Source organism: Chironomus tepperi, unplaced genomic scaffold, assembly GCF_022539635.2.
Source record: "Chironomus tepperi strain 1889 unplaced genomic scaffold, CSIRO-AGI_Ctep_v1 contig_337, whole genome shotgun sequence".
Lineage (NCBI taxonomy): Eukaryota > Metazoa > Arthropoda > Insecta > Diptera > Chironomidae > Chironomus > Chironomus tepperi.
The window spans coordinates 166,253-185,781 of record NW_027226459.1 but is presented as its reverse complement, the minus strand read 5'-3'; the positions used below and the strand labels follow the sequence as shown (position 1 = coordinate 185,781).

The 19,529-nt window shown below is 33.4% G+C and overlaps 1 protein-coding gene across 1 annotated transcript in view; it reads left to right on the top strand.

Annotated features, from left to right (window-relative positions):
- Positions 1-13,631: 13,631 nt before the first annotated feature.
- Positions 13,632-19,529, top strand: part of LOC139093548 (netrin-A-like) — a 51,659-nt gene continuing 45,761 nt past the window's right edge. The window contains exon 1 of the mRNA XM_070644294.1: positions 13,632-16,268. Coding sequence (XP_070500395.1) covers positions 15,128-16,268 — 1,141 coding nt within the window. The 5' untranslated portion in view covers positions 13,632-15,127. The remainder of the gene's footprint in view (positions 16,269-19,529) is intronic.

Genomic DNA, 19,529 nt, shown 5'->3' with positions numbered 1-19,529 from the left:
GTGAATTAAAGACTTTAGACAGATATACTTCAATATCAATAGAATTAATAACTGTTTTTTGGATACGACTAGTGTAAATAACAAGCTTACACGAATGATATCCAATTAATTAGTTTTATGCGCCCCCAATTGCACGATTTTTCAATTTGTTATCTGCCTTGTTTCTGACTCTCATGTGTATCGCAGCATGTAATCCCACACTCTACGACGACTCTTGCCTTCATCTTTAACATGTTACAATTCCTTTATTTTTTGTTCTTTATTTATCTTCAACCTTTATCTGTTAAAAAGATTTCAATTTTGATAGTGTATATTCTTATGAATAAATTAGGTGTGCATATGTACAGATACTTGTAAGATATACAAAATGCTTGCCATGCTCACTTCAATTTTATATAGCCGCATTTTTCTTAAATATTTTATTGGCGTGATTAGGGTATTTGCGGGAGTTTTATGGTGTATTTGTAAAAATTGTAGAAAGGAAACAAGTTCTTGAAATGAATACGAGTGAAGGAAATAAAATTGAATTTGAAATGAACAAAATAGCGTGGCTTCTTAAATTATTTATGATGCTTGTGAATATTGATCCACGGTAATGCTGTGTGAATGAGATAAAGTGAATGTGTACAATGAATGTGTCAATCGTGGTTAATGTTAGTGTTCAATAAAAGTTGTGGAAATCGAGATTTTATTGCTTTTTTGGTTAGAAATTGATGAGTTGTATTCATGGACGTGGCTAGATGGCTTTGGCTTCTGGGTTGTTCACAAAAATTGATGGGAAATTGAAGAATTTCATCCATTATGTATTTAAATTGAACCTTTTCTGACTAGATTTCTGGCTGTATCATTCTGAATTCTGTGTTATCTCCTTCCCTATGAAGGACAAACATCTAATCCAGACATTGCCATTCCAAACAATTTGAAGGTTTTCTTCTATTAGCCTCTGCACTAGTGCATGGCTCAACTTACTTACTCACTTCTCTTCCTCTTTCAATTGGCGTCTAAAACTGGTTATATCACTGGCTGACCTTTCTGGAGTACAAGAATCAGGGTACATCAATTGAATCTACCACAATTGGTGTATTGCGAATCAAACAACTCGAATTGTCATAACTAGAACCAAGACAGATAGAATATAATGTAGGGTTTGCTTATACCAACGGCACTGCAATCGATGATCTGTTATACCAACCCAAATTCTCTAAAAAATGCCTAAAACAAAGAAACAGCTACAAAAATGCGACCAGAGTTTCCCTAAAATTGAACCCGGATCATCCAAGTCAGTTGACAGTTGGCCTCAAGGTCAGTAGGATGAACTGCTAGTCACTGCTTTTGTTTATCCAGGTTTGCTTGTAATTGCTGCTCTCTGTCTAAGTTCAAGTAATCAGTCATCAGATTTTTAGCAATAACCTTACAGAATTAGAGAATATTCTATCTATAATGCCTTCTGTGGGCCGGGCTTTACCCTTATATCCACCAAAATCCATTCTATCCATAAAACACTCCATAAAAGCAAATCTTCCACTCAATATAAAGCCATAAAATACTTTGGCATGAAAGACTTTTTTTTAATCACTTCCATTTTCTATTATAAATTTTATTGGATATTGTAAATCATGCAACATTTGTACAAATAATGCATTTACTGTCAAAAAAAGTATCTTATGTTATAAAAATTATAAAAATCCAATTTCTAATGGCATAAAGTAATTGTCTGAGTCGAGAAGCAATTTAAACAAAAAATTGCATTTATGGTGGCCATAAATTATTCCATTCAAGGACAAACTCTACTAAAGACAATAGGAAAAGAATTTTATGGAGCTTGAAAAAAAAAATCCATTTGAAGATTAAATAAGTCAACTAAGTAAGTTTTATGGACTTCAATGAATATTGTATTGGCTGTATACAGCTCTAGATCAGTGGTGGGGAATCTGTGTGATGCGGCACATTATTGGGTCAAGAATTTTTGAATATTCCATGCCGTGGTCGGCTTCAGTCGACGCTGAACATCAAGGCCTACTTGCTTCTTACTTTATTGGCTGGGGCGCACGAGGACCCACTGCCAAGCGTTGGGTATGTCTAAAGACAGCTTTATCCTTCAAAACCTTCTGCCATTTTGGGATATTAGGGAATCTAGCGTCCTTTATAACACATCCACCAAGGCTACTTACTAAATTCCTTAGCACAATTGGGGATCACGTGGGTTCATTGTCTTGCAGAGAGAAAATCACAAGCCGGTTCTATCCTTCGAGAACTCCTGGTTTTCCTCGAGATCTCTTACCATCCACAAAGTCAGATCCTGTTACTCTATGTACTGGGACATCTTAATACTGTAGACGTCTATATATCACCAATATGAACCCCGAAAAATCATAGGTTGCCCACCACTGCTCATGATGAAACATAAACAATAATCATAGATTGTCGTGTACATATGACACTCATTTTATAAGATATCATTAACCTCTTGAACTGATTCTGAAACATCATCGTCTGAGATTACAAAATGAAATTTTTTTTTTCGTCAGCTACTCTCGACACTTTACACATCTGAAGTGGCCACTCGAAACGTTCATAATATCATAACTAACTCTCATAATGTCACAAATATTTTTATGAGAAGCAACAAAAAAAATATTTTGAAGTGGATATACAACAACAACAACAAAAAAATAAAGAATATTTTCGGGATGATTATAAGGAGTCAAGCAGGGAGTCAAGGTAGAATCCATAAATCATAATATTTGTACAATCATCCCAACACATAAATGTGAGAAAGGAATAAAGAAGAAGAAATGGAGAAGCCTTAATGATAGCTCATATATAACCTGCCCGCAAAGTCCCTCATCCACAGCTCTTGAAAAAAAATTTGTGAATAGTCAGCGTTTGCTTTATGATGCCTTTTCATATTTCTTATGTGTGTCCTCATTCTGTATTTTTTTTTATTGTGCCTCTGGGGCACATACTCATTTGTAGATATATAAAGTCATTGCGTGTGGTCTTTTTTCATCCTTTTTTTGCAGTGCCTTAATTTTTGTTTTTGTCGGGTGCATTTGGGCTACATGAGATATATTGGATTTTTTGAGGATTATCACAGTTTTGGTTCGAGGCTATGGCTGAAAATATTAAAGTGATAGGAAGATTAGGGACTATGCCTGAGGCGGAGGATGTTTTGAATCTTTGAATGTTAAATTTCGGAAGTTTTGAAAAATTGAAGGAATTTTGTATTGAAGTAGGTATTTTTGAAACTAAAAACCATTCTGCCGACTTCCCTTTTGAGAATTATGACTTGTTTTGAGAGTCGAAATGGTTCAGTTTTATGGAAGTTTAACACTTTTTATCTGGATTTTAATATATTGACCTACATTCATTAAAATTCCGAACTGACAGAAGTTCCCCAAGTATATATCCGGATGTAGACATTCTCTCGTTAGACAATTGGTCCACGTGCGCCCTAGCCAAGGAATTAAGTAAGTACATTCATCACAGGTCGAAATAGATTCTATAAAACCATTCAGAAGTTTATGTCATAACCTCAAATCGATGATAACTGACAGTTTGAAAGAACGAATAACTAGTTAGGATCAGAGTCTCAAAGAACCAAGCTGCATCACTCCTGAAAAGAGCAATTCTAAGAAAGCTACTAAAAGATTCATTAAGGTCGAATTTTGTTGAATCTAGTTCAATTCCAGAGCCACGTCGGTCTAGGAACACTATTTGTCGATTTTATTAGCTTAATTTTCTTTCAAGTCTAGCAAAGGTTAAGCACAGTCATGAACAACCTTTCATTTTTTTCGACAATTAGACTTTATTCGGACACGGCCTTACCCTTACACGATATATGGTTCATGGCATTTCCTAAAATTACTAGACTAACTAGACGACACACAGGATACCTACCACAGGTCTAGCAAGAAGCTAGCGAAAGATCAGTATACAAACAGGAGTTCTTTAGAACAACATCCAAGACTAGTTACCCTAAATCTACCTGACATATGATGCAAAATCAAACCTACGTCTTAAATCTCCATTCTTCCATAACTTCAAAAAATCCAAATATTCCTCCTATCCACAAAAAATATAAATATTTCTCTCTCATTTATTTCCATCCTTTAAAGAAATGCCGTTTCGTGTTATGATGATGAATGGCAATCCTTATTGTGTTATATGTATGTAGCTCATGCCAAAATATTGAAAACAACATGTCCCTTGATCCCTTCGTGTTATTCACTAAAGAAATATACAAAATGCATATGTATACACCCATGTATGTTTAGGTAAAGTCATTAATCTCATGTTACTGAATAATTCATTAATGTCTTTCTGAAAAAATTACGTTTTGTTTGCTTTTCTCAGCCTCGACTGAGAGAAATATTGTCAAATCCTATGCAAAAAAAAAATATGTCAATGAAATATGTTGCTTCATGTTTTTTTGGCAACAAAATTTTCATTCATATACATATGCTTATATTTACATCTATGTACTTAGTCGGCTTCCCTTACATTTCTATTTATCTCTATTGTTATAGCATTAACTTGCATGTGTGGGGGGTTCTTGTTGAACTATTGCATTTATTGCAACATAAATGTCTCTCGGTTTGTTTCTTTTTTGTCATGTCCCGACAGTCATACTACAAACTACTTTTAAATATTTTAGTAAAATTTTCAATTTCTAACTCTTCTGGGAAGAATATTAAAGATAAGAAAAGAGGAACTAATGTTTTTTTGGGTAGTAGGAAAGGTAGCAGTTTAATAGTCACACCTAGAGTTTATCCGGAAAGCATACGGTGTAGAAATGGTCGATAATTAGGCTCTAGACTAATTTGACTCTTGTCTGAGACTGGATTTCATTGAATTCGAGCTGAGGACATAGTCATGCTGACCTAGGTTTCGATTTTTGACTAATTCTTCGGCCTGATACTTCTGGAACATTTTTTCTTCATTTTAGGATACTAAAATCACATTTGATAGCCTAAATGAGAATCTGGATTATCTTCCTTCCCTGGATGTGATCATTGTTTAGAGGACTCAATCTAAATAGGTTTTCATTCACTGCCTAATTTCATATGTCATTTTTAGTAGGTATGGATACATTTTCGATTGAACCAGTTATAGGCGATATCTTAGGGAGGCCATGGATCACAATTGATCTGTACGACCAGCAAAGTAAGTAAGTAAGTAAGTATGGATATATTTTGAACCTTACGGGAGGGGGAAAAGGTAAGTCAAAAAAATACGGAGGGCTTGTTAGCTCCTCTAAAATCCATGAAAATTTAAGGATGTTCTCCAAAAATGTAGATAGTGGGTGATTTCTATCCTCTTCCTCGTCTAGATGCGCCATTAGGACAGGCACTATGTTTGTACGTGCCGCATGACACGTTTCAAGTTTTCGTTTCAAATCTACCAAATCATATCACCTTGGATGCTCTAGATGACCTTGACCTTTCACCTATTCTATCACATCTCGTACCTTCCGATAGGTAAAGGTGTGACTATATCCCAAAAAACTGCACTCCATACAAAAACTACACAAAAAATAATTTACAGATTTTTCAGCATTTTCATGTACATGTATATCCTTTCACAACTACTTCACTCACTTCCACCATGATTCGCAACAAACAAGACGAAATATTTACATGAAAGTCGAAAGTCTTCCTTATCTCTTTATGTTCAGCTTTGTTGCCTTTCTACTTTAGAGTAAAAAAACTATTGTTGCTATTATTCGTATTTTATGCATGCTCTTCTTTTAATCTCCTTTTATGTTTGCACATGAACGTAGATATATGTTTGTAATATGCTTACTGTAAGGCTTTTAAAATAGGGAATTGAGGTTGTTGTTTAATATTATATTTTTTTTTTTGCTGATTTTTATCAAAGATTACGGAACTGCATTTTAAATTAGGATAATTGGATGTTTTTTGTGAAAAAGTTAAATTAAGTAAATATTTAAGAGATTAAAGCAGTCTATTGGAAAGTATGAAAGGGTCTTTGTTGAGATGGAGATTTGGAATGTTTGATTAGATCAGATTTGAGGAATTTATGAGTATACGCTTGATTTAGTAGAGTAGAATTATCTGGATGCAATGTTTAGTATTAAATAAGAGACAATTGGCTTTAATGTAAATATAAATTTGCAATTTTCGGACTTTTTCAAGGTCTTTGACTATAAAACGTTTCGAATTGGTTCAAAGTGTCATTTAACGCTTGAACAGGACATAGGTTTAGCCAAACAATAGTGCAGTAGTTGATAATCTTTAATTTTTAGCGTCACACTTTAGTTTTATGCCTCGAATGAAACTACACACAGTATATAGCCCCTGACATTTCCAAAAATTTTTGACTCCTCACTAGTGTACCGCGGCACACAGGTTGACTACAACTGTACTAGTGTATCGTATAGCAGAATCTAAATTTCACAGATCTAGATGAAGTTTTAACAAAACATGTTTTGGACTCTGTCTTAATCAGTATCACATAATGTTGTGAAAGCTGATCAGAGGAGTAAAGCCTGTATATTCGAGAGATTACACAACTTACCGGATATACACACTCTTTTTGTGCTGAGTATATTCAATTTCCATTAGAAACCGAACTATCAATCTTGCATCAATCATTTCCAACATCATGTTGAGTGTTGTTGCTAACACAAGGATTCGGACAATTCTCATGACATTACAAGCCTCAATGCTGAATACCTGACTGAATACCATAAACACAAATCCTACTTTAGAACTCAAAGTACATTTAAATCCGATTATGCATTTGCCTATCAACAGAAGTCGAAAGTTTCATGCAAAATTTGTCTAAAATCTAGATCTGAGTAGCAGGTATATAAGATTATATTCATATCTTAAAGAGCTCCACAATCTCCAATACCAAAATCCTTTTAATTAAAAAAAGGAATTCAACAATCAGCTTAAATAATTTGCAACTTTTTCACTTCTCTTGCAAATTTTCCAGACATTCAGCAAAATGTTTCAGTCCTCAATTCTTAATTAAACTGAATTTATTTCCCCTATTATTTTAATCTCATGTGCATAAATTTAAGATAATAAATAAAATTTTTACAATAAATTTAAGAAATTCTGCTTCCGTTGCTTCATTTCTTTTCGAATCTACACAGCTACATACAATGTAATAATTTGTGTCTGTCATTTGTGAATGGAAAATAAAATGTGCAGTTTTAAATATAAACAATTTCTTCCTTGTTGCTAGACACAACAAGCAGTTAGCAAAATGTAAGGAATGACTCTCATGTGTGTATGTGCATCACTTTCCATCTCTTTTTTTTCATGGCTGCACACAGACACAAAATAGTTACTTTAAAGTCAGAATGAATGTTAAGGAATTTCACGAATGCATGGATGCATATTCAGCACATTTTACACTATTAAGAAATATTTTATGTAAACTACGATTTTTAGTGTCGAGATAAACGTGAAGAATTTAAACATCACATAGTGAGCATATATATGTACTATATATTTTGAGAGAAACGACAGACATGGGAGAGATCAAGAAGTTGTGATGCATTTTATGTTATGGCATAAAGATGATGAAACAGAAATTGTATATGAACATGAAAAAATCGAATTTTTTATCATCTTTAATCTCTTTTTGAACGTATTTATTGCTATACATGGCATTGGTAGTGCATGAATGAATAAACATTTTAGGTCAAGATTGATGAAGCTGATCATGCATATGGTTGAGTTATTAGGTGAATTTTGTCAGGTTTAAGTGGAATTGAGAGGGGAATTAAGGGAATGGTGAAGAATGGTGAGGAATCAGACTTGAAAGCATCGCTTAATGCTGCAAATTATGTTAGGTTTTGTGGAATACTGCTGATATTGCTTTTAAGATCGGATTAAAGATTATGTGGACAGTCAATGTTCCTATTGAAAGAAGCACATGTATTGCACTTGATATCGTCAATTGACTACCGATAGAGCTAGCTGCAGACTTTTTCATTACATACATCTGATATGAACAGTAAGTGAAGACTCAGAACTGACAGAATTTCAGAGTGTAGATGAGTAACATACTCTGAATATTGTAGAACTTAAACATATTTTGTAAGACTCAATGACAAAACCGTGAAATACTTGAAAATACCCTTGAAATTGAAGATATTTCAAATTATACTTACTTCCGATATCCGTAAAAAATTAAATGTTCATGGCTGCTTTAGAACACAACCTTTATAGACTTTAAATTTGCTTCACAACCAGGAACAGAGAACCCCATATAGCCTCATTGTTTAAGGGCTATTACAAGTGTTTTGTCTTTATGTTCTGTTTTTAGTTAATCCATCCTGTTCGTTGACAATTTAAAGAGTTGTAAATTAAATTGTTCCACTGTATGTTCTTCATTATTGCTTGAAGTTCTTGTAGTAGTTTCTGGATGGAAGCGTATTTCCACTAGAAACGAACTACTTCCTAGGCTCAGACACTCTAAAATTATACAATTTTCACAATTTTTTTGTTCGTTTGAGTCTCCGAGCCTTGACTACTGCTTTAAGCCAGGATGCCCCATTCCAGAGTTAGAATTCAATTTGACAATAATTTTTCAATTGACTTCGAGTTGACTCATTTTTTCCGACTCAACTCAAAGTCAATTTGAGTGGAATTCATTATTTTTACTCGACTTGACTAGATTTATATTGACTGTTTACAGAGAACCAAGTCGAATTTCGTATTAAAAATTCGACTCAAGCCAACTCAACAAAAGCCGACTCAACTCAAGCCGACTCGACTCCAAACTAAATTCGTAAACTACTAAACTCTGCGTTTCATCCAAAAAACCCATGTTGATTCCAACTTGAGTTCCAAAATGCTAAGTGCAAAAACGTTAAAGTCTAAACAGCAAACCGTAGTTACGCCATTCTGGTGCCAGGATTAGATTAACCGATTTGTGCTACTCAAGAAATATTCAAATCTTGACTAAATCTCCCACAAGGAACAATTTTCATTACAAATATGAATTTTCATCATCATATTAACACGTATCGAGATGATTTACCATCAACCGTACAATTAAACAAAAAAAATTTATGATTTGTGCAAAAAATAAAATGAATTTTTCTCTCTGTTCATTTACAGCATACACATTGTCGATGCCGCCAATGCCTGCAAGCTATGAAGATTTACGATTATGGTGGTAAAATGCTCCAATTTTTGTTGCTGAATCAGATGAAAAGAAATTTGTATAAAATTATAAGGTAGTGACTGAATTTTTTCTTTAACTATCGTAATAAATAGCAACTAAGGTGAGTATGCATATGTGGAAGTTCCAATAGATTTTTAATTAAAAACTAAATCACTGATGGCTCTATTATGGATGTAGAGATACTCGAAAATAAACTGTTTCTTCTCACTTATTTCGTTGCTACCGTTTTTCATTCTTTTCTTTTATTTCTTTTTTCTTTATGTTCATTGTACAAAGGCAGTTAATGCTTTACCATGAATGGAGAAAAGTTGTAAAATTTATTTCACATAACAAAAAGTCCATTTAAAAAATGTTTATTTGGAATTTTTTTTTATTTTGTGGCTTATTTTGGAGGTATGGGAATTAATGATTTGAAATTTGATTGAGTTTAATTTTTTTTATTGAATGAATGAGCCAGATGGTCTGGTTGATTGTAGGTTGAAGAGAATCAGATTATTTTGTGACAAATTTTTAACAGTCTGAAAAAATTTCAAATTTCTTTGATATTTAAATTTTTCTGAAATTTCAATTATGAGGAAACTTGGAAGGCACGCGGCATAGAAAAGAAAAAAAAATGTGGCCAAATTATTTCACCAAACTCAATCCCACGCCAGAGTAACTTCAGCCTAAAGCTTAATTTTTTGACTTTTCTTTGCCACCTTCTTAGAAATACTATTCAATTAGGGTTTGTCAAAAAAATTCTTGTACTTCTAAAATACTTGAAATACAGCCCTGCGGCTTTTGGACAAATTCCAGATATCACGAAAATTGTGTACAGATTTTAAAAATCATGAAATTAGAATATCACAATGAAACAAATTTCTTTTTCGACGTAAAAATGGACCGAAATTTGTGCAGCCGTCAGTGCACCTCCACGTCTTTCTGTTAAAACATTAGCTCCATCACTCTTTAACGACAATTCAAAAAAACACAAACCGGTTAATCGATACAAAATCAATTACCATGTCAGCATAACTCTGACACTTAAATCGAATCGGAAACCAAGGTAGATTCACACCGACGATGCAGTTTAGGAACTTTGCATTGCTCGGGTATTTATCATTGGGTTCATCAAATGCTAAACAAAGTAAATTAATGCTTTGAGAGTTGAAAGTTCTTCGCTCAATGACACTTGGGAGCTAATTCTGTGACGAGTTTGAAAAAAGAAAAGATTCAATTTATAATTTAAATTTACTATGAGCTCGGATTCTTAATTTTCATGACTTAGTTAATTGCATCTGAAGCAACACTTGAAATTTAAAAATTGCAATTCGGGTTTACAAATCTTCGATTTTGTTTTTTTCTAATTCAATGTCTTCGAAATATTAAAATTTCAAGCAGTTTCCTAGATTTGTTCACTAAAATAGACTAAAATCCATAACCAAACTCACATTTAAAATGTGAGTCACAAACACATAATCCCTTTAAAATTATGACTCCTTTTGAAACTAATGCAAAATATTAAATTTGCACACATCACATTCCGGAAATCTACTTTAGGCATGAAATTCAGGAAGAAAAAGATTGTGTCTATCCACAGAAAAAAGTACAACAAGCATAAATAAAGCTAAAATTAAATAATTTTTTTTTCTAAAAGTGAGATGAAAAACTCGACATTTTCATTCGACAGTCATTTCAGTGCAATGAATTTCTGCAAAATAAATTAATGCATCTACACACACTGTACATATTTTACAGTATAAAAGGAATGAAAAAATAAAAAAAAAGAAGCTTCACCGAGACAAAATTCAAATTAATGATGTTTTGATTTGCGTAAATGCAATAAATGTGTAAATTTTGTGTGTTGAAATCATCCTTTCATGCATGACATCATTCACCATAAATATGAGAGCATCTTCTTACAATTTTTTGCTTGCTTTCTGTGATTGAGTGTGTATGCATGTACATAAAATAATAAAAACATATTGCAGTATGACGATGATGATGATGATGATGTTGAATGTATTTTAGATTGATTTATTTATATGCCGAAAATGTGATGATGATAGTTGACATGACATTAAAACTTATTATTATGAAATATTAAATAACAAGCAAGGTAGATGAATATGTATGTACATCCGAGAGAGAGGATGGTAGTGACAGAAATGGAAAAATACTTCCATGTGATACTTGAAATGAAATTTATTACATGGAAAATTTGCATTTTATATGAATTGGAAGTTTGGATTGTATTGAATGGATATTCTATGGACGCATTCTATGAACGCATTCTGTTGACGCATTCTATGGACGCATTTATCAATTTTTTATAGATTGAAAATCAATGTCTATAAAGTATAGAACGTAGGATATGATTGTAATCTTGTTTAATCACTTATTTCTATCTTAAATCGTTCGCAGAAAGCATACGACAGAGAAATATCTGAAAAACCGATTCTAGGCAAACTTGACTTTGGCATAAAACCGGAACTCTTCAAATCTGGAGCCAAAATTACTCTGAACTGTAGCCGGATTTTCGGCCATTTCTACACCAAAAACCTTTGGGGCCGTTCACTTATTACGTTACGCAAAAAAACGAATTTCTAGACCCCCCCTCCCCCCCTCGTTACAAAATGTCGTTACAAAAAAAATTTTTTGGTTGAGGCTGTTACAAAATCCTAGACCCCCCCCCCCTCCCCCCTAAAAAGCGAACGTAATAAGTGAACGGCCCCTTTTGGAATTTGATCATATTAAGCTAGGAGCCGCAATGCGATGAAACGTATATTTTGCTATAAAAATGGATCAAAAACTGCTTACACGGTGACGTTGGTGTATTAATACTTGCATTAATACGAAGACATTGAGGAATTTTGAAATTCTAGAAGTGACTGAAAATTCAGTTACTGACCAGCGCAATCCTGACTTCAGGACGAGATTCGATAAAATCTGGCCACAAGTCACAGTCAAGTCGGTCTGGTGTCGGATTTTCAACCATTTCTACATGATTTGCTATCGAGGATTAGGGACTGTAGATAAAGACAAAATAAGATGGATAGAACACAGAGTTTACATACCGGTATCAGCCAGAGCATCTATCCGATCTTACTTACTTACTTCGCTAGCCGTACAGATCAAGAGTGATCCATGGCCTCCCTCAGTCGGCTCCTGAAGCTGGCTCTATCCCTGGCTACCGCTTGCCAATTTCCAATTCCAAGTGTGACACTATCTCTATCGACAGCTTCCTTCCATGAGTTCTTTGGCCTACCGCACGATCTCTTGCCATCTAAAAAGTTGCCATCTATTCGATTACTGGGGACAAAAAGTCCCTAACTGGTTAAGAGTATGCTTTTATGGTACAAAAAAGACCACTACGATATCTAAAAGCTTAGTGTCTGATAAGCCTTTGCCTATCAAGGAGTTACCTCAGGCAGTCGTTTAACAAAATTTATGGAAGTAATTGAAAAATTTTGTAATTTTTACATGAGTGTGTAAGCCTTAGTGTCTAATTTTATATGAGTAATGCTGATTCATTATCTAATTTCAAACTCATAATTGCCTTTAAAGCATTAAAAAGCAACAATTCGTCTTCATTTTTTCAAGACTTCCACAACCTTCTGCTTGCCAAGCAAAAAATCTTAAAGCTATTCCTTCAAACTCTGTCTGAATATTTTCTCACGAATTTCAATATATTTATTAATTTAACAAAACCAGTAGCAACAAGATGTAAACATTTTTTATATAAATTGTCTATTCACTGACAAAACAAGCATCAAGGTACACATCCCAAAGACAGCGATGAGCGATCTTAATGACAAAGACAATTTTCGTGTGAATTTCAGTACTTCTTAAAAAGGATTTTCTCATCTCAAAGAACTTTCCATTTAATAATGTTCCGCTACGCGAAACAATCTCAAGATTGTCGCACAATATTAATGCTCAAAAAACGTTTTTAGTCGCATCTTTCCTTTTATAAATGTTCACAGCCAAGAATGTTTGTGAATTTTTTATGATTCGCGTGTTTTTTTCTCTTTTTTCTTTACATTATTTTCATTTTGATTTATGTAATGCGACGTCTTCGTATTGCTGTTGTTGAATTTTTTATTGCTAAATAAATCTTGCGAATCGTGTGAATCTCGCCTGTTCCCTTTAAATTAATTTAATGAGAAAAATTACTTGCGATTTTTTATCAATTTTTGTTTGTTCTCTTTTACTCAAAAAAACTTACTTTTATGTTGCGCAACATCAGAGCAACATGTCACACGAAACGCATTTTTTTGTGTTTGAGAGAATTTTACTCACGAGAGAAATCGGGCCTGTTTCTCTCGCATGCTCTCAATTATTTTTTGTACGGGTACGAAGGAGCAACATCATCTCTGTGTAGAAAATAAGAAATCTTTGAAATCAGTTTGCATAAATCACGCGACGGAGAAGGTGTCATTCAGTTTTACTCGCATTATTTTCATTTGATAAAAATATCGATTATTAATGATAATAATTGTAGATTTATATTTTGAATTAATGAATGAAATTATTGTGACGAATTTAAAAGTGAAAAATGAATTTTTATGAATTTTAAAAAATTTAAAAAAATTTGAAAAAATTTAAAAAAAGTTGAAAAATTTGAAAAAATTGTGAAAAAAATTGAAAAATTCAAGTGAAAATTTAAAAAATTAATTAAATTACATAGCAATAGTAATTCATAAATTTCCCATAAATATCGATTATTTTTGTTCAGTTCCTTCCTACATCTTCAATCTTAATGTGTAATCTCTCACGGTAAATGTGCATCCAATTTATTCAGTGTAACACACAAGGCAGTGTAATAAGCATTAAATTTAATGATAATGTGAAATTTATTCTACCCGCAACGGCAGTGCTGATTAATTAATTTATTTTCAATATCTAATGAGTGGTTTGGACAAATTTAAATTTCCAAAGACTGCAAAGTTCAAGAACCGAAATTTTTGCTAATCAGCAGACTTAAAAAGCCAAAAGTATAATTTGTAATCACACGGACCTAATTTTTGTGACTGACAGAAAATTTATGTGTTGATTTAGAAATTTCATTTTAGTGTCAATTGAGTCGTTCTTATCAAAATATATATAAAAAAAATTAATCAAAATCAAATAAAAACATTCGAGTGTGAAAAATTGAAATTTAAAAGGCAAAACAAGTCACGAGAGATTCTATTGACTATAAAAATAGACTTGAAAGTGAATTTGAATTTTGCGTAAATTAGATCAAAGTGAGAGTTTTGTGATTTAATGAATTAATCTGACCAAATTTTGCGTAAAATTGAAGAAAAATTTTAAAAACAAATTTTAAATTTGAAGAAAAATTGAAAAATTTTCTGAAAATTTGTTAAAAATTTCAAAAATTTAAAATCGCTTCAGAAATTCAAAAATTCACTTAGTGGACCAAATAATTCAAGGAATCAGCATCAAAATATTCAAAATATCCAAAAAATCAAGTTGAAAATCGATTAAGCACCAAAAAAGAACACACAAAAATCTGCAGAACAAAAAATAAATTCCATCCTCAACAAAAATTCAACCAGCAACACCAAAATAAAGTGTAAAAAATATTTAGTGAGCCTCGGAGTGTTTATGTGATAAGGACTTTACATATCATACACACAGCATATAGACATATCATATCATAACAGTCCCCAGACACCGAAAACATAAAATTCAAGTCGTGAGGAATTTTTTATGTAAATTTTCCATGTAAAGAAGGAAACATCCAGTTTTGTGACAAGTGAAGTGACATAAAAATAAGCATAATCATCCTCGTCGTGTGCATTTATAAATGATTAATAAGAATTAAAGAATTATTTTAATGCGCAACACATTCATCTTTTCGGGTGACTGAAATTCAATTCCAATTTCCGTGAAATAATACATATGTAATGTGATAGTGCTTTTATCAACAATAACTTATTTTTTATCCATAAAAAATTCATAAATTATAATCATGATGAATCGAATTTTAATAATTTGTGGCTTATTGCTTGCAATAATCACCAGAACAACATATTCATATAGCAACAACAACAACAACAACAATAATAATAATAATAAGTTTCTCAGGAGTTTTGCACCACAGCCGCTATCAGCAGATCCATGCTATGATGAGGATAGACCAAAACGTTGTATGCCAGATTTTGTGAATGTTGCATTTGGCTCAAAAATTGAAGCATCATCAACATGTGGTGCAAATAGTCCTGAAACATTCTGTGAGGCTGATGGAAAGTGTCACATATGTGATGTTAATGATCCGTCAAAGAGCTATACAGCCTCAGCATTGTCTGATATACATAATTTACAGAATGTAACATGTTGGCACTCGGAGCCACGTTTATTGACATCGAGTGCAAATTTTGGCTTTGATAATACACCTGACAATGTCACATTGACATTATCATTTGGTAAAAAGTTTGAGCTCACATATGTCAGTCTACTATTCTGTCCGAATGCAATTAAACCCGACTCAATGGCTATATATAAGAGTGCGGATTATGGAAAGACATGGCAACCATTTCAATTCTACAGTAGTCAATGTAAAAAGTTATATGGACGACCGGCAAAGCAGCAAATTACAAAACGTAATGAACAGGAGGCACGCTGTTTGGATCACAATCGATTTTCAAATGATGGTATGAGTGGAATCCAGGGATCACGTATTGCATTTAGTACATTAGAGGGACGTCCATCGGCAGCCGATTTTGATACATCTGCAATATTACAAGATTGGGTTACGGCGACCGATATACGAGTCATATTCCATCGCCTGCAGAGTCCATTAGCAGCACAACAAATGAAAGCAAAACTGAAGAGTGAATATTTGTCGTCATCATCGTCAAAGGAAACCTCAACGTTGTCTCCAAACTCATTACTATCATCTGGTACAGGCACTTATGCACTGTCCGATTTCTCCGTTGGTGGTCGATGTAAATGTAATGGACATGCATCGCGTTGTATTAAAAATACTGATGGTGCATTGGAATGTGAATGTAAACACAACACTGCGGGACGGGACTGTGAAAAGTGCAAGCCATTCTATTTTGATAGGCCATGGGCACGAGGAACTGTTCAGAATGCAAACGAATGTAAAGGTAAGTCGATGGCTGTTGCTTGTCAATATTATTTTTATAATTCTCATCGTCTTCTTTCCCTTTTTCGGGAGAGATTTCTGCTGTTTATTTAATGAATGAATTTCTCTCTATTTTTGCCGTTTCGTTCCGTTAAGCTCTTTCGGTCTACTGTTTTCCCATTTTATGCCTTATTTTCCTTCTCGATGAAATACGAGTCATTCCTCCTGTCGCGTTTGCTGTCTCACCATAAAATTCTCTATGCCATAATTACTGCTTCCTACCTGTGAGCTATGCGACGTTCCATTTCCTACTCCAAAATACTTTTTTCAATTCTATTTTGTTCTGTATACGCAGGCACAACTGTGATGAAATTATAATTTTGATGAAACATATTTTTTGGGTTAAAAATTCTTCAATTCAATTTTTTTTTTCATTGTGATGATGAGTTATGGAATAAAAAATTGTTTTATTTTGTGTGTGCGGGTGAAATGTCGGGCATTCATGTTTCATTTCGCATTCATAACTGAATGATTGAATAATTTTCATTTTTTAAGGGTAAAATAAATCAATTTTTCATTGGGTTTTGTTTAATTATTTACGTTATTACAATGAAAAATATGCTTTAACAGCGACTGAATTGGAAAATGTGAGTTTAATTGATAATGGATGTGTGGCAGGGAGTAAAATTGATTTTTTGGGGAAAATTGTAAATGATCGAAGTTGATGAAATGCTGCAGTTTTCATTTGAAAGCTTAATTTTTTAAGGTCATTGAGATTCAGGGCTGCAGATAGGGTGCACCCGAGTTCCGCACTCTGATCTTTAGTTTATGGTGGGACGAGAAGCACTCCTTTGATGACATTAATGTATGTAACCTACTAAGGCAGGCTGTGAGCCGCTTTTCAACTACATATGGTTCAAAAAAGATAGAATTCGGTTAAGAACTGCATTTTTATCAATTTAAATGCACAGTTCTGCAGTTTAAGGTTGCACCTCACAGTTCGTAAAAGACTGGAGGCCTGAGTTTAATATTATACTTAATAACAGAAACAATGCTCTGACTTGGAGCCTAAGTTAACACAAATGGCTTTCCATCTGACTCTATTGATGGCCACATCGCGATGCTTGTGCAAATTATCAGTTTTGACTCCTAATTGTCATTTTCGCATTACTGTTCTGCGCAATGTTTGGTGATGTTTGGCCATGTTTGGAGCACCAGGGTACATTTTGCATTGGAGATTCCAACCAAGGGCGGTGAAACAAGATTGAGTTTCCACATGAATTAGGCCACTTTCTCAAGCATTTTCCGTCTTTTCCGAGTCTCGATTACATAATTGCCGAATATTGCAATAATTAGATACGAAAATAACAAACGATTCCACTACAGAACCACTTCAAACCTTAAAATGCGCCTTAGACTATAGAGTTTAACCTTTAAACACAAAATAAATTTCCAAATTTAAAAGTCATTCTAACATTAACTCGACATTATGTAACTATTTCTATTCAATTCCATCCTTCGCATAACATTCAAAACCTCCGATTTTATGATACGATAACAACCCACTCGAAAATGATATCATTATCCACCTTAATAGCAAAGAGCTTATTTCATTAAGTTCTCCACCATAAAGTACCTTTCATCCTGTCAACCTCAAAAAAATCATCAACATCATTAACCGTCAAATGATCCAATTAGTAATAATCATTAAAGTCGTAAAAAAATAAAAACTCTCCACCGTACTTAACGATTGCAATGCACAGAGAGGAAAAATCGATATTTTTTCTTCGCAGTTTTCCTACGTGTACCGGCGAAAATTTCATTTTCATGTAATAATATTTTTCTATGCCCCCTTTTTTGTTGTGAGTATATACATTCATTAAATAATATTAAACATGGAATAGCTTTCCATTTTTTGATGTTGAAGTGGAAAGGAAACAAAAAATTGATGTGAATTTTTCTCCTCATTTTTGACCACAAGAAAGCCTTGTAAACTTTACAGGGTTTGAGGTTTATTTTTATTTTCATCAATATTGATGGAAATCCTTCGTTTTCTAACATGTATGTGTATGAACACACGAGTGGGTAGGAGAAGAAGATGAAAAAGGTTCCAAAATTGATTCTTTTTTGCCATAAAAAAAAGGAATCGAAAAGAGAAAAACCAAGCCAATAAAATGATATTAAACAGTCGATGGTGCGCTCTGTTTGTAAATAACATAAAAAAAATGTCTACAAACAGTCGAGAGATATCGACTATAGAGACAGCAGAAAAATGCCATTTTCCGTCACACAATATTAGACTGTCTCTAAATATTGATTCAATACTCGACAGTGTGGAGAGTGTAAAAAAGGCTATAAGATAGCAGAAAATACCCCAAATGGCATGAAGACAATAAAATATTGAATGAGACGAAAAAATGGGTTAGTTATTTGGTACGATAGATGATAGATGACACTTTATCATGCAATAAAAAATGCTTTTAAAATGAATATTTTAAGTCATTTTTCACCCAATTTTTCACTCAATCTAGACAAAAAAGTTTCTCTTTTTAATAATAAATTACAATTTTCTATCAGTTCTGGTGACATTTTAATTTTTTTTTTCACTATCTGCTGTTTTGTGCATATTCACACCCAGATTTTGCATTCTCAAGAAAAGGGGTTGTGACTGTTTACAGAGTTTCTGTCAGATTTGGTATTACTCATTCTTATTTTATCGGAAATTGGGGAGTTTCTTGAAGGTTTTTAAGGATTATTGACAAAAACTCTTTCTCCGGAAGGCACATGCTGTAAAAATTACCAAACAAATCTGTCCTAAATCACAGTCACAATAGTCTGGAGTCGGTTTTTTCTGACCATATCCATACAATGTGTCCTAACAGGCAAATGGCGTGATTTCAAAGCGCAGAAAACACATCATGGCACCTAAAAGCGGTTTTCTTGCCTGTCCTGGGTGCTTTCGAAGGAAATATCTTCATTGAAGTGAGAATTGAACGTATGCAATAATTTCAAACGATGTTCGAGACTTTTGTGTCATTTTTTATGAGAATTGATCTACAAATTGCATCTTTTAGACTTGAAAACAACCGTTATATTTGCATGAATATCACAAGTTAGTCCATAGATCCAAAATCTCGCACCACGTCGGTGAGACTCTGACTAGGGGCCAAATTTGATTTAAATCCTGATGCTGAGCCAAATTACCGAACGATTAACCGATTTGTACTATTCAGGAAGTCAACTGGACCTAATATTTCGAGTCTTTTAACTCTATTAAATCCGT